Source organism: Tripterygium wilfordii, chromosome 10, assembly GCF_013401445.1.
Source record: "Tripterygium wilfordii isolate XIE 37 chromosome 10, ASM1340144v1, whole genome shotgun sequence".
In the NCBI taxonomy this organism is placed as follows: domain Eukaryota; kingdom Viridiplantae; phylum Streptophyta; class Magnoliopsida; order Celastrales; family Celastraceae; genus Tripterygium; species Tripterygium wilfordii.
In genome coordinates, this window is record NC_052241.1 from 888722 (window position 1) to 914021 (window position 25300).

General features: G+C 37.7%; 2 protein-coding genes and 1 pseudogene across 5 annotated transcripts; 2 read left to right on the plus strand and 1 right to left on the minus strand.

Annotated features, from left to right (window-relative positions):
• Positions 1 to 321: 321 nt before the first annotated feature.
• LOC120007912 (probable pre-mRNA-splicing factor ATP-dependent RNA helicase DEAH4) lies at positions 322 to 8745 on the minus strand. Of its 4 annotated transcripts, none has more exons than XR_005470265.1 (17): positions 8420 to 8745; positions 8006 to 8098; positions 7815 to 7919; positions 7454 to 7671; positions 7271 to 7323; positions 7004 to 7120; positions 6243 to 6334; positions 5913 to 5999; positions 5369 to 5583; positions 5089 to 5181; positions 4558 to 4681; positions 3169 to 3328; positions 2948 to 3017; positions 2176 to 2336; positions 1671 to 1846; positions 1198 to 1547; positions 322 to 762 (listed from the first exon to the last, which is right to left on the minus strand). XR_005470265.1 is itself a non-coding variant. In XM_038858396.1 (16 exons), exons 1-16 carry the CDS (start codon positions 8617 to 8619, stop codon positions 1400 to 1402), a joined length of 2112 nt encoding a protein of 703 aa, XP_038714324.1. In that variant the 5' UTR covers positions 8620 to 8745; the 3' UTR covers positions 882 to 1399. The 4 variants fall into 4 exon arrangements, 2 of the variants coding, with proteins under 2 accessions (XP_038714324.1, XP_038714325.1); XR_005470264.1 differs by having other exon boundaries at positions 322 to 876; XM_038858396.1 differs by lacking the exon at positions 322 to 762 and having other exon boundaries at positions 882 to 1547.
• Positions 8746 to 12327: 3582 nt separating this feature from the next.
• LOC120007566 lies at positions 12328 to 17815 on the plus strand. Its single transcript, XM_038857876.1, has 9 exons — positions 12328 to 12402; positions 12972 to 13731; positions 14534 to 15588; positions 15830 to 16055; positions 16178 to 16384; positions 16524 to 16697; positions 16859 to 17053; positions 17131 to 17244; positions 17323 to 17815. The coding sequence occupies exons 2-9, from the start codon at positions 13036 to 13038 to the stop codon at positions 17638 to 17640; spliced, it is 2985 nt and encodes a 994-aa protein (XP_038713804.1). The 5' UTR covers positions 12328 to 12402; positions 12972 to 13035; the 3' UTR covers positions 17641 to 17815.
• Positions 17816 to 18795: 980 nt separating this feature from the next.
• On the plus strand, positions 18796 to 25082 carry LOC120007678 (annotated as a pseudogene).
• The last annotated feature ends 218 nt before the right edge of the window (positions 25083 to 25300 follow it).

Here is a 25300-nt window from a genome sequence, read left to right on the forward strand (position 1 = left end):
CCATAATAATAGGACTCAACCCCTCCAAGAAACAGACTCGTGCCATCGACCCAAAAAACCTCAGGGAATTACATCCCATGGTTCAAACTCCCGACCGACCTTAAGGGACTTTCACCTTTAAGCCAAAGATAACCACTAGACTATTGACAAGTTCTAGAAAAATCATTCTATGTCAAACAATACATTAATTGAATTACATGAATCGATGATTCAATCTCCTCTTCATCCAGAAATAGAATGCAAGGAAAACCTAAAGTAGAATTTTTTTTATCATTTCGGAAAATCGAACGCATTGAAAACAAAACAAAAGGCAAAGGTAGCTTCAGTCTAAGAAATTTTTTACTACATTAGCTCATGTGATGGTTTGTGGGAACAAATGCAAGAGAAAAAAATCAGTTGTTAATAATTTCATATACTTAAAAAAAAAAGAAAAAGAAAAAAACAAACGATTCAGTCCATTCCTCTGCACAAAATCTGGCAAAACAATCTATGATTTCAGAGTTTGCTTCAGACTGACTAGGCCTTCAACTCTCCCCCAACTTTCAGTTCCCCTTTTTGTATTCCAGGCATGGTCATCAACAACCATAGAGCTTGATCAATGCATTATCTGCCATCACATATACTTACAAACACAAGATAGGGGATCTAATTCTCGGGGAGAGGACTTTCTTGCACTTAAAGTTCGTGCTCCTCTAGAAAGTCAGCAGCCTCTCAAACAGTAATCGCTTGCTGGTATTGGCAACAACTCAACAAACCTTATTGCTGTAGACAAGCAACAAATCCAAGCTAACTAATTTAAAATATCCAAGAGCGTTCTTTATGAGCTTCTCAAAATTAGAAAGATGCCAGACATGAAAGGGAACTTCCACAAAGCTTCTAAAAACACATCAAAAATACCATATCATTAATAAAGCTAAAAAGGCACAATTTGTTCATGATTGGATGAATAATACAGGTATGTGTGACGACTACACAAAGTTAAGTTGCCTTGTTCCATATATGGGGATTTTTCTCAGTCAAAGGATTACAAGGGAAAAGATAAATAGTGTAAACCATGTGGTTAGCATTATGGATGGAAGAAGCAAAAGTGTTTCGAAATCTGAGATTTTGTACAATTTTGACAGCTTTTATTTGTTAAAAATTCGACCTAACAGCGAATTGTGTTATTTCCATGTGTTAGAAAGAAGGGTGAAGTACCTGTCCATGTAAAACTGTGAATACACTACCATCTGCCAAGTTGTGACGTGTGTCTCACGAATGGTACATGTGGTTTTACCAGAAAATATTGGAAACCAATCAGTAATCCCAGGTTGATAATTGCTTTAATTTGGCAAGCCTTGACCTGTAAAAAAGGAGAAGTGACTTGTGCTCCTTCCTCAATATGCTGTGAGTTGATAACTCATTTCTTCGACTTCCGAGCAAGAAAGCGTTCTTTAGCAGCCTGAATTCTACTTTCATGGTCATCAGGGACCTGAACATTCATGTCTTTCTTGGGCAAGTCCACGATTTTTCGATTTGTCTCCTCTCCAACATGACCAGATCCTCCACTGCTTATCACACAAGCAACGAGGGCAAGCTAAGATATGTTCCCATAGAGTAATAAATAGAACAATTTGCTATTCTCTTAACAAAAACTTCTTCGAAACAAGTAGAGAAATGGTAAAAATTACCTCAGTTTACTGACACTAATCTTCTCAAGCTTCTTTAGAATGGGTGTGACCCATGGCATCTCTACAGCACACACATTGCGCATGTATGGGTGAGATGTGACAATCAGCTCATGGTACACAACATAATTTGGGAGCATGCCCTCTTCATCTGATCTTACCACCGAGGATGGATGCACCTAAAGCCAAAAAGAATAAAGCATTCAAATATATTTGAAACAACAATTAACTTGCAAGATCACAAATTACAAATGGAAGGTGAGATACTCTCATAGACTCTACTTTATTGTTTTTCCAATTTCAGACCACAAGGAAATGAATCCTTCACAACAGTTTTTACAAGCAAGATACAAGGTTGTCAGGGACTCTTTGACGTTTCATTGATATCGAAATGTCCCCAAACTGACATGGGTTGGTGTTTCAAACATCATATCAAATTTACAAAATTATAAAGATGCCCCCATAAGTAATAGATCTCTGACCTATAACAAAGCCAAAATTTAAATACCTGAACTAGCTGGGACTTGAAACCTATTGTCCGATAGCCATTGTGGCGTATCATTCTTTCAGCAACTTGACCGGCATAACCAACACATAAAGCCTTCCTCAAATCCTTATAATCCTGACGGCTTTCTTTCCGTCTTTCTTTTGGTCGTACATCTAATGATCCTGCTTTTCATATACAACATATAGCATCAATGGAAAAGGCCTTGTGGTAGGTAAATAAAACCCTACAGGTGGAAAAGGAATAATTAACAATATGCAAACTTCTAGATAAAGCATCAACTTATATGCACATAACCTAAAAGAATAGCATTGCAAGAAAAGATTAAAAAAGGGAAAACATTACTTATGCCAACTAGACCATACCAATAACTGGTAAAAAGGTAAACAACTCCCGTGCACAAGGTTCCACAGAGGGTGGGATTGGGGACATGCATGATGTATGCAAACCTTACCCCCATATAATATATGAAGAGATAAACTCTCGTGCATAAGGCTCCTCCAGTGGGTAGGATCAGGGATAGACAGGATGTAAGCAGACCATAACCTAACATAATATGTGGAAATGTTGTTTCCAGGAATTGAACTTGAGACCTCTAGATTGCATCCCTGCAAAACTACACAAGGCTCCCATAGTGTGCAGGGTCGGGGACATACATAATGTACGCAGACCTTACCCCCACATAATGTGGAGAGGGGTTTCAAGGAATTGAACCTGTGACCTCTATGTTGCACCACATGTTATCGCACGTAAGCATCTCAAAAAAAATACCAACCCTTGGCGATCTTCTGCATTATCTGACATAATTGCTTCCTGACATCTTTGACAAACATCATCCCTCGCACCTACAATATGTAAGCTCCAAAAACTTTACACATGGAAATTATCAAAGCACAACAGACATCAACTTCATTTATTCGTTTGATTTAAGTAAAACCTACGCATCCTTAGTGTGTTCCCATATAACACATCTTCTAAAATGGAAGGCAGAATTACCTGCAACTCGTGATCTTTGCACCAATCAACATCATAGCCATTTTGATCCCACTGCTCAAAAATTTGCAGCAATTGGATATGATCACCCCAACCAGAGCCATCAGGAAGTTCCAAGGGTGTGTGTTTCCTCTTCTTTTCAGCACCCTTGCTGGCCCCCTTGCTGCATACACACAGAACTTTTATTGGCTCAAGGATGAGGTATTCAGGAATGTGAAAGATTTTTTTTTAACATCTGTGATGTATCAAATGTCATTTTCAATTCTATGGAACCAGTAATAACATCAAGTTTCAAATCCTTTTTTTCAGTAAAATTAGTCATTGACTGGGCCAAAAGAACTAGATACGGAAAAAACGAAAGAGCGTCCAGCGCATGGAAGACAAACGTAAGACTATCCCACAAGAAGGATAGTAAAAGTAAAAAACACCCGTGCACAAAGCTCCCATAGTGGGCGGGGTCGGGCAAATGCAAGATGTAAGCAGATCTTACCCCACATAATATGTCCACATATGTGGAGCGCCTAATTCTAGAAATTGAACCTGTGCCCTCTATGTTGCACCCCTACAACTCTACCACTGGGTCACATGTTCACCTGTACATGCCTTCCTGGGCCACAAGAAGGATGTCAACCATAAAACTGAAGTTTAAATGGTCCATATTTTAGCAATCAAGATTTCCTAGATTAACTGTACATGTCTTAATCATGCGAAATAAGCATATTATGAGATCATAACACAACACTCCGTCTATATCGTCATAAAGCTATTCAAGACCCAAGTGAATATAGACAAAACAACTGTTTAGTTACAGAACAAACATAAATATATCACGTACAATCATGTCAGCATGTCTATGATGCTTGATTTACTATTCATGAGCAATCCTTTGTCAATATCCTTTTCTTGCCCACTAAAGGAAGGAACAAACATCCTGAGTAGGGTATTAATTCTTGAATCAACAAAAGGAAGTCTTGTTGTTGCGTGCACAAGCAACGGATAGCGATATCATTGTCTGAAGTCTTTTGCAACTTTGACCAAGAATGGGAGGGGGGGGAGGGACAAAAAAAATACAGACAAGTAGACAACACACACCCCTATCCCAATATGCCATCAATGTTAAAAAGTCCCAAAAGCTGCACAGATCCGAAGAGATAAACTAAGTAGCAAACAATAATTGATGAAAGACAACAAGAAACGCAAAATTTGGCCAAACATCTAAAATCACAGACAACCATATCATATAGTCAAACGCCAGTCAGTTTTTGCTTTGTCAGACATGAGCTCAATAAGATTGTGATGACATCAAAATGTAATGTACACTTAGCATATGGGTTTGATAGTTATTGGCACAAAGTATCATAGAGTCAAGCAGCAAATTCGCAATGAATTAACCTTCGACCAGGTAACAACGTTGTTTCTGCTGACAACATGGCAACGACAGTCAAAGCTTGGGATAAACAACCATACTCATTTGCCTCCATTAATGTCCTTGAAAGTGAGGGTTCTAGAGGAAGGTCTGCATTAAACAAGGAAAAAAAAGTCATTTATACACCAAAAGTAATATCAACATCAATAAATTGCTTTTCAAAAATCAACATCAGCATCAGGTAGCGAATGCCTCGATATTGGGATCCAATAAATACTAAATTATTTCAAACAACAAGAAATAGTATAAGAAAAGTAACAATTAACATGAAAATACACTGTATATAAGAAAAGACACTGAAAAAGTTGTGGAAGAAAACAATGGATTTGAAGTAGCCCAAGACATAAAGCTACACAAGCATTTACAGTAAAATAAGGAGCTAAAAGCATAACATTTCAAACCACACTCCCAACAAAGCAAGCATTATTCCTAAAAAATTTTAGATGATATTAAGATCCATAAATAACAAACACTCAGTAATGAGAGAAAAGTAATACCAGCCATAGTTCGCCCAATGCTTGTGATTGATCCATTTTCATCAATAGCATCGATAAGATATAATTGCTTCAATGCATCCTCTAGAGACTCAGCTGCAGCAAATCCATTCAGCATTAATAATATCCACCTCCAACATAAAATGCTGACATGGTTGTGAGGGGGGGGGGGGGGTGTTCAGAGCAGGGCAGAAAAAGAGGAGAAAGTGAAGAAATGGAACTTGGAACAAAGTTTGAATGTATGCCTGACCAGTTAATAAAAAAAGAAAGAATTTATTCTTACAGGAAGGGGGGTCAAGAAAATCAAACTTGAGAATATCAATATCTGGCAGATCCAATGATTTCAAATAAAGAATGCTGCCAGTGAGAGAAGATCGCTGTATTTCTGGAACCGTTACATCAAGGAATTCTTCCTCGTAAACTCTGGAGGGGTATAAGCGATAGCACTTCCCAGGACGAGTTCTTCCAGCTCGCCCTGCACGCTGATTAGCTTGCACTCTGCAAATATACGGAGAGGTCATTGTACTTCCAACTTCCAAGCAATCAATGCACGCAAATGTGTGCAGGAATGAGTTACTTAAAGACATCTGATAATTCTTTACTGAAAGTGAAGGACAGAATGTAAAATTCATCAGATCAATGCCCTTCATTTGATAATTAGATCTTGGGTGGTGAAAAACCGACCAATCAAAGCTCAGAGAGATAAAAGAATACACAAATATACTCAAATTTAAGTCATAGGGTAACCACAAATGGAAGACAAGCTGCGATGGAGACTTCTCGGATGTTGTTAACAGTAAAAGTCCATTAAAGCATTAAGTGCTTACTTGCTAATTTGGACAACATCAAGTGAGTACATGCCAGTTGATGGTACGTATTGCCGTTGCTTCACATACCCACAATCAACAACATACCTGTCATCCAAACATAATTTGCAATCATGAGAGCCAAGTTAGGACCATATTAATACATTGAGCTCAACGCATGAGACTTAGGATAAAGACAGTGAGTACTCCACTTAACTCCTCGGTGTAAGTATTCCACTTAACTGAATAAACAAGATGATACCATACAAAGAATAACCAAGATGATACCATACAAAGAATAAACAACACTGATATAAAGGAAAAAATTCTACGAGTGTCAAGTCTCCTTACACAACACCATCAACAGTCAAAGAAGTTTCAGCAATGTTCGTAGAAACAATAAATCTTCTGCAGTTTGAAGGTGGAGGAGTAAATACACGCACCTGCACGACCATGGTAAACATGAGCATCAACCCAAAAAGTGTTATGATATCTTAAAGACCCCAAACATCTGCATCTCAAATACAATGAGCATCTCAAATACAATGAACTTAGATAGTACCCTCGTGCTCAATTAATTCGAAACAAAGGCCACTGCTTAGGCGTTAATTGGTTGACAAGTGAATGTGAAAACAGCATAGAGCCTGATAACATTAAGAAAAAAAGAAGAAGGAAAGAACGAACAAGTACTAAAGAATGCTCTTGAGGATTACTTCTAAGTCAGAAAGCTTCATACAGTCCAAGTGAAACTGTTTGTTCAGCAAGACCAATTCACCATGGTTTGGCACATGCATTAACATCGCAAGCTGATGGAAACCGGAAACCACTACCACCATGATTATTACTATGAACAAAGGTAAAGGAAGTGCACTGCAATTGACCAAGAAGTTTACATGACACTTGCCGCCAAATAAAAAGACGAGAATGACATACTGGTAAAAAAAGTGAGAGATTTTATTTGAATGCCTCATATTAAAATTTAAAACAGTAACTATTCTCGAACCCTTAAGTAGTAGATGCAATAATTGCAGTGGGAGAAAAATAGGTACTGAAGTTTACTAGGCAGATATATATATTATATATATAATAATGTTGAAAAATAAAAGGATTACCTGCATTTCAGGTGGCAAAGAACCATGAAGGGGAAGGACTATAGCATCCATGCAAGAACCTTCTTCCAAGCTTCGAATTTTATCCTCCAACTTTGCGACCAACTTTTCTATGTCATCCTATATAATGCCAAATGGAACCATTAGAATCAACATGGAGTATTGTACAACAAGCGGTAACATCAAAATTTGCCAAAGTCCCATATCAAAAGTTATCATAGTCCAGTAGAAAACAGTTAACCATAAAATATTATACAACAAAATACTTACCTGTCCAGTCATAAATATCAAAACATCACCTTCAGGCTCTCGAATATGTATATCTGCAAGGAACCAATTAATTACACAACACAAGCAAAAACCTCCATAAACAACATGAAGCCACCAAATATGACAAAAGAAATTATCAAGAAAGAGACATACATAAGAAACAATATATATTTCAACACATACCAATAGCTACTCTAAGACAAGACTCAAGATAACTCGTAGGGCGCTCCTTGCTGTATAATATTTCCACAGGATACAACTTCCCTGGGACATTCAATACAGGACAGTCCAAAAAGAACTTCGACACTTTTTCACCATCAAGAGTTGCTGAAGTGATCAGAACCCTTAAACTGGAAGTGCGTAGTTTGACCAAGCGTTTCATTAGCCCCAGTAACACGTCTCTGAAACCCCACAAATAAGTTGATTCAAAAAATCAGTCAAGATGACATATTTTGGAAAAGTATCATGTAATTCCAAAAGCTGAAAAAATCAAAATAGTGCGTGCTGAAGATAGTTGTGAAAAAAAAGAAGATAGAAATCTTACGTGTTCAGACTTCTCTCGTGTGCCTCATCCAATATAATGACTGAATACTGATCAAGCTCGGGGTTAGACAGACTTTCACGAAGGAGCACTCCATCAGTCAGATATCTGAGCAGTTCAGAACCCCAATATCAAAAAATTTCTGCAAATCATTGACAACAGACTGAAAGTTCAAAACAAGTTAGTTGCATTACTTGATTCGTGTTCTTTCAGAAGTTCTATCTTCAAAGCGTATGGCATAACCCACTTCATCCCCAAGCCGAACACCAAGCTCCTGTGCAACTCGTCTATGCACATTAGATAATTCAAACATAAATTAGCCAGACACACAGGTTATCCAACAATAAGGTACACGGAATAATTACCTATAATTAGAATAACAAAATCTAATAAACCGTTTGGTTGCCAAGAAAATGAGGATACAAAGACTATGATGCTTCTTTTACTATTTTGGATAACTGTGAACAGGTTAAACGAACTTTCAATTATTCAACAAAACTAACATTATACGAATCTTAAGAAAAACGCATTTAAATTCATTAATTTAATTGGTAACTACAAGTAAAGGGCAACTTTCATAGTCACAAGTAAAACGAAACACACTCTACCTAGCAACGGAGACGGCAGCGACTCGCCGGGGCTGGGTGACGCCAATGATTCCGGATTTGGTGTAACGATGGCGGTGTAGTATCTGAGAGAGCTGGGTGCTTTTCCCCGACCCAGTCTCCCCGATTATAACCGTCACAGGATTCTTTTGTACGGTATCTATAATCTTCTCCTCAAATTGAAGGATCGGAAGTTCCGCCATTGATAGAGAATGGAATCTCAAAGTTGCAGATTGTGTTATCGCGCGAACTTCAAAAAGTAATTAGGGTTTTGCGGAATCCTCTACAACAAGTTTTAATTTATGTTCTGTCTGCCTCTTTAAAATAACAGATATAACTTTTGTATAACGTCATTTAATTTTCGTTCCTAACTCTTTTTTTCCCCTAATTTTTGTGTCTCAAACTCTCAACTATCTGCGTGGCAGGTACCTGACATAAATTCATATGTAGAAAATTTTTGGGAAGTAGGCTTTCATTGTCAAAGAAGAGATGGTAGTAGAGCAACTACAATGGCTCAATTTTACGGGGGATGGAACTCTTTTGTTGTTTCTTTTAATGGGAATGGGAATAAAATAGGCTATAAGATTTTTGCTGATCACAACAAAATAAGTTGGAAAAAGTGTTTTGTCGATGTGGTTGGATCAACAAAATATATTGTTGTTGACTTAACTTTTTGTGTAATAGAGGTGAGACTCAATATTTGGGAATGAGAATAAAATAGACTCTAAGTTTTTTTGCTGATGATAACAAAATGTATTGGGAAAAGTGTTTTGTTGATGTGGTTAGATCAACAAAATATATTGATACAACAGTGTAAAATTGTTGGTTTTACTTTGTGTAATAGAGGTGGAACTCAATATTAATTTTGGTGTAGATGTAAGTCTGTTTTGTTATGAGACCCACTTGAAGAGACAACAAGGGGGCATGGGATTTGTCATTTCCCATGCTAGTCCCATGAAAATAGAGCTAACAAATTGGCTTCATTGGAACCATTTTTTATCTATGGCTCAACAAATGGGATAATAAATTGGATCCTTGCCCCCTTAAAATTCATCCATTGCAATTGCTCAATGGTGGTAATTTGTTGTGGAGAACATGGGGGCATGAGAGATGGTTGGCCTCCATGTTAGTTCTAACATATGGGTCTCATTTAAACCATACGTATAACTACACCAAAAATAAATACTAGGCACCACCTCTATCAATGGCGTACCGACGTGGAAAGGACTAGGGGGGCACGTGCCCCCAGTGAAAAAATAAATTTAATACTAAATATGCTATGATTAGTTAATTACATGTCAAATAAAGTTTAAGGCCGCCATTAATTTTTATCCAATCCACTAACTAGTTTAGACCCAACTCAACGTCATAAATTCTATAAATTGTTTCATGTGACGCTACATATTCAACAAAAAAAAAACCTCCAGCACATGACCTTTTGAGATACTTGCAATCATTTGATTTTATTTTTAATTTGGAACTAATGTTGACTGTGTTGGGGATTACATATGAATTATCATTGGCTTTGCAAATAAAAGATGGAGACATATTGAATGCTATTGTGATAATTTTACAATGTATCTTCTTATTGCTTTAAACTATTATTAATGTGTTTTTATATTTGGAATCAATAATCATAAATCGATTACTTATAGAACCCAAAAAAAAATCATAAGGCGCTGTCCTAGGACCCTCTAATACTTTTGTGCCCCCATTGATTCAAATTGCTAGGTTCGCCATTGACCTCTATTACACAAGAAGGTAATCTATCAAATTTACATTATTATATCAATATATTTTGTTGATTCAACCATATTATCAAAATACTTAATTTCGTAAGCAAAACACATTTTGCAATACGTTTTGTTGGTTATAATAAAACCACATTATTGTGGTTGTTCTAAAAGTCTCTGGATTGATACGATGGTGGTACGAGAAAAGGTTGATGTGGGGCCAACCTAAGTACTGCAAACAATAATACCATATGTGAGTGCATGCATTGTATCATTCTAAATGTCATTTCCTAAAAACCTTGTGCTGTAAAGTTTTATAACAACACTCAACGATTAATTAATGTAATAAGAATGGAGTGTATTACTTTGATAATTAAGGTTTCGAATTCTCCCACCGTTTCAAAAGAAATTTCATTTTTATAACATGTTATTCAAGTGATTTAGATGTACAATTTCGTACAATTATCAATCCATCTGAGCAGGCTATGCTTATCTTTCCAAGTTTTGTTTCTTAACCAATTGAGATTGGAATCCACGAGCCCTGACCTTGGCACCTCTCCATTGTTACCACGGTATCATCCATTGAAAGGATAGGGAAAAAAAATTTAACTCCCTTCATCTCTGCCTCAATTTTAGCTGAAAAGTGTCGAAGAATGAAAAATTGCCTCGATTACCACTGCACATGGCAGTAATTATTATTTTTTGTTTGTAAACGAGATGCAAGTATGCACATATATGATATGATGTTAAACTCGTGACGTGAATAGTTTCGATGCACACAAATTTCATTAAAACCCAATGTTGGACAAAAAGTCTCACATAGGATAATAACCCAATAAAAATCCTGTATATAATAGCAATCCCTCATTCCCTCTAATAGACCTTTTAGGGGAAGACAATGGGGACCCAGAATTTCTACATGGTATAGGAGTAGGTGTGCACTCGTCCTCGGTAAGAAGTCCACTCGTTGGGCCTTGGATAGAGATACCTGGCCCACGAGGGGAAGACAATGGGGGCCTAGAATTTTTACATGGTATAAGAACAGGTGTGCACTTATCCTCGGTAAGAAGTTCACTCGTTGGGACTTGGGCAAAGATACCCAACCCACAAGTGCGGGGTGTTGGACAAAAAGTCCCACATCGGGTAATAACTCAACAAAAATCTTGTATATAATAGCAAACCCTACTTCCCTCTAATAGGTCTTTTAGGGGAAGACAATGAAGACTTAGAATTTCCACACCCAATATACGTGACCACAAATATATTGTTCAATTTGATAATCAAATTGAGAAATTTCAAAATCTATGTGATTCGACTCTTCACCATTATGTTATCATCAAAATGATTACGTAGTACAGGAAAAAAAAAATCTTCATCAACAACTTTTATTTTAATCAGATGTCAACACTTCGACTTTTCTATTTACTTCCTCATCTTTAGTCAAAACTGTTTGGTTATGAATTATCATCAATGTGAGTTTTTTTTTTTTAATTCTAAAAATAATTAGACTAATTGCTTAATTAGTTGACATAATCCCGACAAAAGACAAACAAGATTTTCGTAGTCCAATGTTTGGTTCCATTTCTTTTATTGTTGTTTGATGAATACACATTTCATTATATATTAAAATACTAAATTTATTAAAGAATATTGTCCAAACAAATATTCTATAATTTCTCTAAGATTTTGTAAAAAAAGAAGTGAACCAAAATGGTTATTTTTTTCTTCAAAGTTGAAAGCTTAATTAAAACAATTGACTTTTCTCAACCCTTAATGGCTAAGGTTTAGCATCTGTTCTTAACTTCTTATCAATTCCTGTAAGAGCGAACAGAATAATACAATACTTAAAACTAATCTTTACCCCTTTTTTAAAATTTTCAAATTTAAAAGAAAAATTCAAATCCACCTTCAAATTTTTTAATTATCAACTATATATATATATATATGTATGTATGTATGTATGTATGTATAAAAAAACATTTTCATTTTCAGAAAAGCCATTTTTTTGATTTTTCAGTTTTCACACCCAAAACAAATTGAGGAAAGATAGAATATCACATATCTGACAATGCAGTATTAACCTCTCTTCCGCTACATATTCCTTTCCTTCTCTGGTGTCTCAGCTTTTCAATATTCCTTGTCAATCTTCACTTCTTCTCACAGAATTTGAATTTGTGTTGATGCCAGGGCTTCTGGGTTGGATTATATTGCTGTTTTGGTGGAGATTATCCGGATCTGGTGCTGAATTTTGAGGTGGGTTGGTGGGTTGTTTGTCTTTTTCTTCATTCTCTTAGATTTACTGCTTTGATGCTGTGATGATGATGGTTTTGATCAGGTGGCCTGGGTTTCTTTATATTAATTGAAATTGGCTTTAGTTTTTGACTAAAAAACCCTCTGTTTTCATGTCCTTACTCCTTTCATCTCCATTGGTTCTGTAATTCCTCCAATGAACTGGGCTTTTCTCTTTTCTCTTATTTATTATGGTTTATTTGTTTGTCTAAAACCATTATTGGGTGCTCTTTCTCTGGAGTCTCTGTACAAAGTATGATTGGGTTAGTTGATTCTGATACTCATACTCCTTTTTTTGAGTGTTTGCTGCTTCCCTTCTCTTCCCCTCTTTATATTTTTTTTTATTGTGAAGACCTGAACTTTCTCTCTACCCTCTTTTTTGGATCTTTCTCTTGATAGATTCTGTCCATTTGTTTTTTTTTGTTACCTAAAATTAACTTATATCTGTAAAATTCTTAGAGTTTTTATGTCTCTACTTAAATATATGTGATTTGGAGTTCTGATCTAGCCTGTATTGGCTCTACTTGGTGTGGAGATTTTCTGAATATAGAGTGACACTGTGATTGGCCTCATCAATTAAGACCAAAGCCAGTAAGTATGGTTCTTGGGTTAAGATCGAAGAATCGAAAGGGCCTTCCAGTGCAGCTTGATTACCTTGTTCATGTCCAGGAGATTAAACCTTGGCCTCCATCACAATCTTTGAGGTCTATTCAATCTGTGGTGCTTCATTGGGAAAATGGTGATCGGAGTTCTGGTTACTTAACTACTAATGTCATTGATGGGAAAGTTGAATTCGGTGAGTCTTTTAGGCTTCCGGTTAAGCTATCTCCGGAATCATCAAGAAAAGGGGGTGGTTTCCAGAAGAACAACTTAGAGTTTTACTTGTATGAAATAAAAAAGGAGAAGGCAGTGAGAGGTCAACTCTTGGGATCAGCTGTTATAAATCTTGCAGATCATGGAGTTATCACAGAAAGCTTAAGCTTTCATGCTCCAATCAATGTCAAGAAGAGTGCTAAGAACACAGCGCAACAACCATCTCTTTATATTACCTTTCAGTCATTTGATAGAGATAGCTCCTGCTCATCTCCAAAGAGCAGCTTGTCGAAAGAAGCATCACTGGACAAAGATGGGAGTGAATCTGTTTCAGAAGTGACAAAAGAAGTGATTGACGATGGAAGTGAGATTGCCGCATTTACTGATGATGATGATGATGACCTTTCTGCTCATTCATCACTATCTTCACACTCTTTTGCTTTGAAATCGACCAGAGTTTCGTCCGGTCAACATGATAAGGTAATTTATTATATTTTGATCTTTTTCCTGTTCTCGTAATTTGTTCAAATTAATTGCATCCCATTTTAGCATTTTGTCCATTTGAGTGAATTTTAAAACCATGGTGTCCATGGCACTGAATTGAATTATATCGAGAGTTTTATTTGTGTTTTGATCTTGAGCAAAATCAAGTCAAAAGGTGGACGAAAGGTTCAAAAAGAAGCCATTTAAATACACCATTGTTGGCATCCAATTTCTTCCAAGGCCCCAAATTTGCAATCAAAGTCAGTGTATAGTGTTAACTGTTAACTCCAGCTTCTGGTTCTTTTTGTCCAAATTTTGGGTTTTTCACATTACCTTCTCTACACGAATAGGCTTTAGAGCCCACAATGCAATCCTGATTATTCCGTAAGAAATTTATGAGATCCATTATTTACAGGCACAATAAAATCAGAGTTAGCAATTTCCAGGATCATGCATTCAACAAACCCAGAGGGAAAGTTACATTTGCGGAGAGCATCATACAATTACCATAAAATTGTAGGATGCAAATATGTTACATATTGCATTTGCTTCCCTTGAGTTATTTCTGTTTCTTTTCATGTCAAGTAATATGCCAGACACGGTAAGGTATCTGTTAACTTCTCCGGTTTATGAAATGTATGGTAAGCATATCTACCAATTCCTTCCACTTGGTCATACATAGTTAAGGAACTTTTTGAATTGATCTGATTATAGTAGTCAATTGTTTGTTTGCACAATGTGATTGACTAGATGGTTGTTCTAAGATAATCCTTGTTTGAAATATTAAACTGTTCCGCAGCCAGTTGCTCTTAATATGCCGAGTGGATCAGAATTGTTAGAGGACAACACGGGAAGGATTAACAGGGAGCCTGCTTTATCCAGACATGTAGCTATGAACCCAGTGGTGAATATGATAGCTGAAGCTCACAAAGATACGAATGGGAGTTCATCGCAGCCATCATCAACAACAAGTTACAAAGATATGAATGAGAGTTCAACCCATCCATCATCAACAGGCTTATCCACTGGTAAACTCAGGGATCCAGTAAGTGATATTGCAGCCAATGTTATGTCACCAGACGTACAAAGTTCGCTAGGTATGAGCCCTAAATGGTCAAGCTTTGAAATTCCTGAAATCAATCAAATGGATGAGAAGGCTTTAAGCCGTGAGAGAAATGGTCTGGAGGATTCTCTAACCATTAAACCTTACACTGATGGTTGGAAGAACAAAGAAGAAAAGGAGCAACAAAAGAATGGACATGACAGGGAGATTTTGGACGTGGAGAAACGTTATACGGATGACCATATAGTCAGAAAATTACCTCGAGATGCTGCAAGAGAGAAAGTCAAATTAAGAAGTAATACTCTAGTAGCCAATAGACCACTTGAAGTGCCGAATGGAACTCTTATAAACAATAAACTAAAGCACGTGAATTCTGCTCCATTGCATTTGGAATCCACCACAAGCAATGGCCTCTCCCGGAATAGTCAGTTCCTGGAGAAGGCATCAAAAGTTGATGTATCTCGAGGTGTTAACAATGGTAATATAAAAGCAGCAAGTGAAAGAGAGGAAAAACCCAGTGGCTATTCGGATAACAAAGATGAACTGAAGTCCAAAGTTGAAATGCTTGAGGAAGAGTTAAAGGAAGCTGCTGCTCTTGAGGTTGGCCTTTATTCTGTTGTGGCTGAGCATGGAGGTTCTACAAGTAAGGTCCATGCTCCAGTTTGGCGCCTGTCTAGATTTTATTTTCATGCTTGCAAAGCAAGATCTAAAGCTAGGAGTGCAAGTGCGGCTAGAGCTGTGGTCTCAGGATTAGTTTTGGTTTCCAAAGCATGTGGCAATGATGTCCCAAGGTGTGTGATACTGACAACACTTCGAAATTTTTAATTCAAAACAGTTGATTTCTTCAAATTCAGCATATATGTTTTTTAACACTAGGAACTTGGTTAGTCAGGACATGCAGAAATATTGGTAATAGGCACCCTAACTCATATAAATTTCAGTTTGGTTATTCAGTTAAGTTCCCAGTTTTCAGATATTGCTTTTCTGTTCCATTGATGATATTTCATTGGACATTGCATCTTCTTCAAACAGGTTAACTTTCTGGCTGTCAAATTCAATTGTGCTGAGAGCCATCATCAATAACGAGAGGACAAAGACCAAGAGATTTTCTCCAAAATCAATGTTTTCTCCTCATGAAGAGAAAAATGATATGATAGAAGGTTCTGATGAATGGGAAGAACCCCAAACATTTGTAGTTGCTCTGGAAAAGATTGAAGCTTGGATATTCTCCCGAATCATTGAGTCAGTCTGGTGGCAGGTCCAATTTTTGTCTTCTTCTTTCTCTGCTGCCACTGCATTCTTTTTAGTTGAAAAGTTACATCACAACCTAAGATATTGTTCTATTCTTGGCTTATCTGCTGTCTGTTTTGTGCTCTCCAGACTCTTACTCCGCATATGCAATCCACAGCTGTGAAGAGCACCAGCACAAAGAAAAGTCATGCCAGGATGCCCGGATTGGGAGATCAAGAACAAGGAAATTTTTCTATCGATCTTTGGAAGAAGGCTTTTAAGGATGCCTGTGAAAGACTTTGTCCAGTTCGAGCTAGTGGCCACGAATGTGGCTGCTTGCCTTTACTGGCTAGATTGGTATGCTCAGACTACTATTTCCTTTTCAAATGCTAGAAATTCTTATGAAGTAAATACAATAATGTGCTTGGAACTCGTGCTCCTTCCTCATGGAGTTTCTTATTGCCCTATAAAACATATGCAAGTTCTTTGTTTTCAGGTGATGGAGCAGTTGGTGGATAGGTTAGATGTGGCCATGTTCAATGCCATTCTTCGTGAATCAGCCGAAGATATGCCAACAGATCCTATGTCAGACCCCATTAGTGATGCTAAGGTTCTGCCTATACCTGCCGGAAAATCGAGCTTTGGTGCTGGTGTACAACTGAAAAATGCTGTGAGTGATCAGAAGAACAAGCCTTCGCTCTTAATTACTTCTCCAGTTCCTGAAGTATTTCTCTTAAGAAACTGTTGCTTCTTCAGCAATGATATTGGGGCGTTGGAGATGCTCCGTCCTAAATTGCTGACATTGATCTTTCTATGTTTTCTATTTACCAGGTTGGAAACTGGTCTAGATTTCTAACAGATCTTTTCGGCATTGATGACAATGACATTCTGAACAATGAAAATGAGTCGGATGACAACAGAAGAGAATGTGAGACACACTTCAAGGCATTCCATCTTCTTAATGCATTGAGCGATCTCATGATGCTTCCATTTGAAATGCTTGCAGACAAATCCACCAGAAAAGAGGTGAAACCTAGGACCTTAAATTATTATCTCAGCATGCCAGTTGTTTTTGCTGCTAACTGTTTCTTGTTTCTTTTAAGGTATGCCCTACATTTGGTGCGCCTATGATTAGAAGGGTTCTTAGCAATTTTGTCCCGGACGAATTCAACCCAGATCCAATCCCAGAAGTTTTTCTTGATTCCCTGGATTCTGAGGTGAGTCAATCAAGAACTTTCCTGTCTTCCTACACATCCTGCTCCGCTCGTTTGGTTTAACCATTTCTGTGCATTTAGGATTTTTCGGACGACGAGGAAGTGTTGATCACTAGCTTTCCGTGGACTGCTGCTCCTACAGTCTATTCAGCTCCTCCTACATCTACCCTAAGAAGCATTACAGGAGAGGTGGGAAATGAAACCCTTCTGAGAAGTGGATCAACATTGCTTACTAGTGGTGATGAGCTTGATGAGTTTGATTCCCCCATAACTTCCATTGATATCAACAACTTAAAGGTTTCACCTTCGACAGTACCTGACTGGACGCCAAAGGGTAACAAAGGCCGGAAAGTTGTCAGATATCGGCTCCTCCGGGAAGTATGGAGGGATGGTGAATAAAGGCATACTATTCCCTTTTTGTTAGTTTGTTAGTTATTTATTTATGTACATAAAGGCATGTGCTTGTGCATAACAGTGTTTCATTTCTTAACCATTAGCTCAATATTTTTGTTTATTATCAGTTATATTCAACAATTAATAGCAAATAACAATGGTAATGGTTTTTTCCCCTCAATTTAATCTTAGAATCTCTAATTCATCCCAAAATGAAAAAGGAAAATCTCTTCTATTTTCATCTTAAGCATACGTTTTCCGAAATTCTTTTTAAAAAAAAATCTCACACGAGCAATCTTTTAGCAAGAATTTGTTATAATTCCTTCTAAAACCATGTTAAATCATATTTTTTTTTCCTCCACGAAAAGCATATTAGGGTTTAGGGATCAACAACCCTGGAAACTAAGCCGAGATGATTAAGGCATATACTCGACTTTGTGATACCCAAGTTCGAATCTCCATCCCACTTACTTACCAAAAAATAAAAGAATTTAGGTTTTTTTTTTCCAAAATATATAATCTAACATCATGAGCACCCAAAATACTATAACCCATTTTAATTGGAAGAGATTGTAGCCAATTCCAGCTAGAAGGAATTGCAGCCCCAATCCCAACCGTGAGAGAAGTGTGGCTTAATGGCATCCCCAAATTATGAACTAAATCATGGCCTTAATTAAGCCAAACAGAGTTTATGATCCAAATAAAAACGTATTACCATAATTCACCAATCTAGGCCGTAGCGGCCTCTAGTCTGCGTATAAAAATTAATTAAAAAATCTCATTATTCATTAATGAGAATATTTAGTCTTGTGAGTTACTTGATGCCCAAGTCATCGGAAGAGACCCTTCATTTTCGTAACACAATAAATCCCTTCCACGTCCCAGATAAACCCTTCTAAAACATCTCTCTCTGTCTTCGAAATCCCATTTTTCTGTAAATATTATTACTATACTGTCAAACCCACGCATCCATGCTCATCAATTAGCACGACATTGCCTTCCGTCGTACTCACGCCATCTTGAGCTCCTTCGCGGTGGAGATCGTATAAGATATTGGAAAGTTTCAACAGGTCAGTGACATTGTCGACTATTTTATATAATCCATAGATTGTTCAATGTCTTGAGTGTGCATTTAGGTCGCAAATCCGTTTCTGAATAATGGGTTTTCAAGGCATATGAAAATTAGTTGATGTGTGATTTTATTCTCATTTTGCGTTTGCCACTGATTTTTTTTTGTTGTTGTTGAAAAGGCTTGTGCCCCGATTTAGGGCTAGGGTTTTCTCTTTCTTTCTGGTAAATTTATCACATAGTGAAGGAATAATTGATGAGTATGGGAATGTGTTGAGAGTGGTGAGTTCTTGTTAGTTGGGAGGCTACTATATATGGTGGATTATTTCATCTATTGCTGCCGTGCACCTATAAATTTATGGGTTTTCAGTTTAATGTTCTGGTTAGTCTTTTCACAATCCCAATTTGGTTATTTCTTCTTTCTTTCATGTTCTTCAATGTCCCAATTCCAAATTTGAAGAGACTGGGAAGGTGTTTGATGAAAATTGATGTTCTAAATAACAGAACAACTTTGTTCATGTAAATTTCTGATCAGTTATAAGCTCTTGGAATAAAAATATTTGAAGTTTCTTCTCATTTGGGATTGTGATTTTGATGCTACTTATGATTGTGATTCTATTTGTCAGGTGAACCAAAAATGGGTCAGAAACTTGTCCGTTCCTCGAATTTGCAGCTACCGATAATGAAAGCCTCCTATTCTAACTCTGTTTTTCCTCTCCTTGGGCCGCCGGAAATCTACCTCACCCCTGCCTCCGTGGTGGAACTGAACACAAACAGCATGGCCAGTAATGGAAAACCTTTCATGGGAGACAACAAAAACACTCCAGTCAGTACTGGAGATCTGATATGGATTTAATTGCAAGCGCACAAATCGCACAAGTAATAAAGAGATGAGTAAATTATCGTTTCCACTAGGGATGTGTTGACAAAAGAAATCAATGTCAAACAAGCTACAATTATGTAAATTGGAGAAAAGGATTAGCGATTGGTTTTTGATTTTTTACTAAACTAATTAAAAAGAACAAAAACAAATCAAACACAAATATGAAATCAATGATGGAAAGCACTAGGGTACTTAACTTCACCTCACCTATCCAATTCAATTCCCTTGATTCCTTAATCCCTAATTCATCTCTCAATAATGACAATCGATTTCCCAACCTATTCAATGTTCTATTCCTAGATACATCAAACGTATTTTCAATATAAATCTCTGTTATTCCTAACAATCGGATTAATATATCAAAAACCCATTACGAACTATGGAAATCATTTAGCGATTGCATAAGTCACAAACCTATATTCCTATGGTTCATGCACCCTATGTCATCTATGGCTTGAGGCAAACCCTAGATATCTCCTTCCGGTCTCAATCTAGGCAGCAAATCAATTGAATGATGGCCAAACACTCAAAAGCATTAATCACACCCATAGACAATCAAGAGAGAGAGAAATCAAGAAATAAGGAAATCAAGTTTATTGAATCTTCAAGGTTTGGTTACATTAAGACCCTAGTAGGAAATCTAGCCACTCATGGAAGCAAAATACATCATTAAACAAAGGAAATCAACCATAGAAACTAGGATAGAAAAGGAGAGAGGAAACCCCCTTGTAGATCCTCTTCTTCTCCAAGCTCCAAGGTAGCCTCCAAGCTCTCCAATGGAAGTAGCACGAAATCCAGCTCCCCAGCCTCCAAGCTCCCCTCCAAAACCCTATCTTATGTCCTTTTATACTTCTCCAAACTCTTATGTCGTTTCCAAAACAAGTTGGGGTCGTTTTGGCTTAGAAACACGTGAATTCGGGTCTTTTCCGCGAAACTGCGCAGTGCTGTGAATAGTACTCCGATCGATCGGGAATAGTCCGATCGATCGGAAATACAATCTGTCTCGATGATATTTTTAGGTGTTTTGGCAGGTCCGATCGATCGGGAATATGGCCGATCGATCGGAAATCAGTACTGGGCTCCAAATCTTCATTTTGCACTCTTTTCCTCCCTTTCTTGCCTTGACACCTACAATATGCAAATATAGCTTTCTTAGGCAATATTAACTCTTAATCAACTCAAAATGCAATGAACTTATGTGTAAAGGATGCACAAATGTATGTATATATTTGACACATCAAGATCCATTCATGGATGCCATGGTGGCTAACTTCAATGATACTACAAGACCATATATGGGTTACACAGAAAATAACTCTCCAACTTTCTACTCCACTGGCAATCATTGCTTAGACTTTTTTTTCCATGTTGTTCCGAATACACCGGCCTCCAGTTTGACTCAGAGGCTGCAGTTGGCTTGGGAGCAGGATTCATTGATGGCTCTGAAACTATTATGCAACTTGAGAGGTGTTAAAGGGACGGGAAAGATGGACAGGGAGGGATTTTATGCAGCAGCTTTGTGGCTTCATGAGAATCACCCAAAAACCTTGTCAAGTAATGCTGCTTCCATTGCTGAATTTGGGTATTTCAAGGACTTGCCTGAGATTCTTGATCTTCTACTGAAAGGTCCCGATGCTAAGAAACTCGCGGAGAAGAGAAGGCGGGCTTATCAGAGGAGGGACTATCGCGAGTACAAGAATCCGGCAAAGATGTGACCTGAGGAGAAAAGAATTTCTGAAGGCAAAAAAGGCATAGAAAGGTACAATAATGATCCTGTTTTTCGGGCTTTGCATAATCAGATATCCACAATTTTTGCTGAGCAATTGAAATCAGATATGAAGAATCTGAATTCTGGAAACTTGGGCAATATCAGTCTTGCTGCAAAGTGGTGTCCTTCTCTAAATTCTATTTATGATCGTTCAACTCTTCTTTGCGAGAGCATTGCAAGGAGAATTTTCACAAGAGATCAATACCCAGAATATGAAGGCCTTGAAGATGCACATTATGCTTACAGAATCAGAGATCGTCTTCGAAAGAAAATCCTGGTGCCACTTCGCAAAGCCCTAAAATTGCCTGAAATATACATGTCTTTCCAATCAATGGGACTCACTTCTTTATAGCCAAGTACCATCCATTGCTATGAAAACTTACACCGACTGCTTCTTCAAACACGATGAAATACGGTTCAAGGAATACCTAGATAAAGTGAAAGAAGGAAAGGCAAAGATTTCAGCTGGGGCATTGCTTCCCCATGAGATTATAGCATCAGTGAAAGACAGCCCTGATGGAGAAGTTGAAGTTGCATTGTTACAATGGCAGAGAATGGTTGAAGATCTTTCTTCGCAAGGGTCTCTCAAGAACTGCCTTGCTATTTGTGATGTTTCAGGAAGCATGACTGGTGTGCCAATGGATGTAAGTGTGGCACTTGGTATGTTAGTTTCAGAGTTGAGTGAGTTCCCTTGGAAGGGAAGCCTCATTACCTTTAGCCGTAATCCTCAGCTTCAGAACATTCAAGGAGATGATCTTCGATCAAAGATTCGGTGGATCGAAAGGATGGAGTGGGGAATGAATACCAATTTTCGGAAGGTTTTTGATGTGATCTTGAAAGTTGCAGAAGAGAGCAAACTGAGCGAGGATCAGATGATAAAGAGGCTATTTGTGTTTAGTGATATGGAGTTTGATGAGGCATCAGAAAACAATTGGGAAACAGACTATGAAGCAATCACAAGGAAATTCAAGGAAAAAGGGTTCTCATCAGTGCCAGAGATTGTGTTTTGGAACCTCAGAGACTCCAAGGCAACTCCAGTGCCAAGCAACCAAAAAGGGGTGGCATTGGTGAGTGGGTTCTCCAAGAATTTACTGAAAATGTTTCTGAAAGAAAGTGGTGAATTGGATCCTGTAAGCAGCATGGTAGATGCCATTTCTGGTAAAGAATATAACAAGCTTGTGGTAGTGGATTGATCATTTTACATCATCAGTTTGCCTTCTAATATGATGTTTTTCAAAAACTTTGAACCGGGCGCAAAATAAATGAATTACATGAGGCTTTAATGTGTAGTCTGGTTTTATAATTTGAGTTTCAAGTTCTTTGATTTGCATTCTTAATTTGTTTATAAAGCTAATGACCAAAACAAACCAAATCATATTGACTGAGAATGTTTTGAGTTCGATTTCATTGGAAGCAATATCTTTATGACCACGCACTAGGCCTTGACCTAATTTACCATGTTATCAAGTGGAAAGCAATACCTTTATTATGATCACGTATTAGGTTTTGACCCAACTTACAATTTCCTTAGGAACAATCTTACAGCTTGATCTAGAAGAAATCTCAAATCTAAAAGATGAGAAAAGAATAAGTAGTTTAACTTTAAGTATATATAGATGGTCCAAACCCATAGAGTATGACTTTTGGGCACTGGGCCAACATCTCATATATACAAACCCAACGTGAAATTAGGCCCATAAAAGTGGGCTCCTCCCAAGATCCTTTAGAAGCCCAATAGTCATTCCGATTCGTCAACCTCAAAGCCCCGTTGACTGTCCAAAATCAAGAACTGGAAACGAATCGCGTCGTTTTTTCTCTCGGGCATTTGAAGCTCGCAGTAATCGGGGTTTCCTTCATTGGTGGGCATAACCAGAAATCGTGGATTGCAGATCGCCTTTCTCATTGAAGGTAACTGGTAAGAGTCAAAGTATGAATTTGTTTATGTTTTATAATTATCTTATTATTTAATTTTTGATATCAGAAAAAGAAATTATTTTGTACGGTTGTTTGTTGTCTGTCAGATATCGCAACGAAATTCTTGTTGATTTAGGCATGTTTGATCATTGAATTTTTCGTCTGCGATGCAAAAGTTGATGATCTCTGAGATTTTTGGAGGCATGTTTGTTTGTAGAATTTATTGAAATTGTGGTTCTCAGGAATCCAGAGAGACTGCCGGTTCCGGCAGAATGAGCTCCAGGCGGCGTCCTTTGCATACATATGGAGTCTCAGGCTTAGCTATTGCTCACCAAGTCTACACAAAGGGGCAAGATTTGAATGGCCGATAGGTTCAACGGCTGAAAAAGGGTAGCCAAAATTGCCAAGTTTATCGAACCATTGTTTTTTTGCATTGCAGTATCAGTCTCTAGCACTCCTGTCTTCTGTTGATGATATTATATTAGTGTTTTTTTTGGTAGCCGAGAATTCTCCAGGCTCACCATTCCCACCGGACACCCGGGTCAGTTCTAAACTCAGGTCGTCAGCCCAGTGCGCTCCACGCGTGCGAAACACCTGGCCAAAACTCGTGTGGGAAATTAATAACGCTGAAACTCTAGGGGTTGGGAGTTAAAGTTGCGATCTCGTGCATTTACAAGGAGTTCCTTGATTGTATATTAGCTGTTGAAAGCATTGTCGAGACAGTGTTTCCACCATAAAAGTATATGTTCAACAAGATTGACCAGTGTGTAGAAATTGTGGAAATGTTGCCAGGGAAGTTTGATGATGCTACCAGCAAAGTTTATATGGTTATCCACCAATTTCCATTATCGGATCGGGCCGGCCTTGGTGTCATTTCCTGGCTCAACTTTTGCGTTTCTGTAGTTGACAGAATCTACTGAGGAAAAGGAAATTTGTGTCGATAAGAGCTGCAATGACTGCAATGTTGAGTCAACGACTGTTGATGATGAAGCAAACCCATGTTGCAATTGCAGTTAGAGAGGCATTTCCGCCCATTGCTGAAGCTCCGCAAGCTGAAGAACCCGACAGAGTTGATGTCAGTATGTCACGGTCATGAAGAGCACATACAAGGAAGCATTAAGAAGGGGACAACTGAAAACACAGACAGAGAATATCAAAAGGAGAAGCAGGTCCAACAATCTGATATCGGAGAGAAAGAAACCCAACGCAACAAAGGATGAGGGAATAACGAAAATGATGAAAGTACTGAAAGCAAAGATGACATTTTAGAGCTTTTTGAGACTGCTTGGCTCATGCAACCAAGAATAAGAAGGGAAGGAAGATCGATGTCACGTTCTGTTTCTTATACATGATTGTCAAGTTAGATGAATGGATGACAAATGAAAGGGCAGTTCTTTGTGATCTGTGAATCATACATACTACGAATATTTTGCTGTGAAGTTCTGCTTACTTTATGAACAATAGTTAGTGGCCAACAAGGGTGGAACTTATGCAGTAGCAAGCTGAATTTTCTGCGAAAATATGTCCTAGATTTCCAGGGAAAGTCAGATGAAAATTTCTTAGCAACTTCTTCGTTGACGTAGATGGAAATCCAGAATACTGAACAATCTCTGCATTATCTGTACAACAAGAACTTGAAAGTTCATTGTGTCTATGCAATTTATAGTAAATTCCCATCGTGATTAGGTTTCCTATCTATAAATGAGCCCAGAAGCATATTATGCCTGTGAGAAAGAATACTTATTTTATGGTCTTCAGTGAATGATGTTGATGTAGACACTCAATTACCAAGAAAATCAACTAGTAGGATCGAAACGTCACGTTGTTAGAATCGCTTGAAATTTGATCGAGTGACTCGTTTATGCAATTTATAGTAAATTCCTATCGTGATTAGGTTTCCTATCCATAAATGAGCCCACAAGCATATTATGCCTGTGAGAAAGAATATTTATTTTATGGTCTCCAGTGAATGATGTTGATGTAGACACTCAATTACCAAGAAAATCAACTAGTAGGATCGAAACGTCACGTTG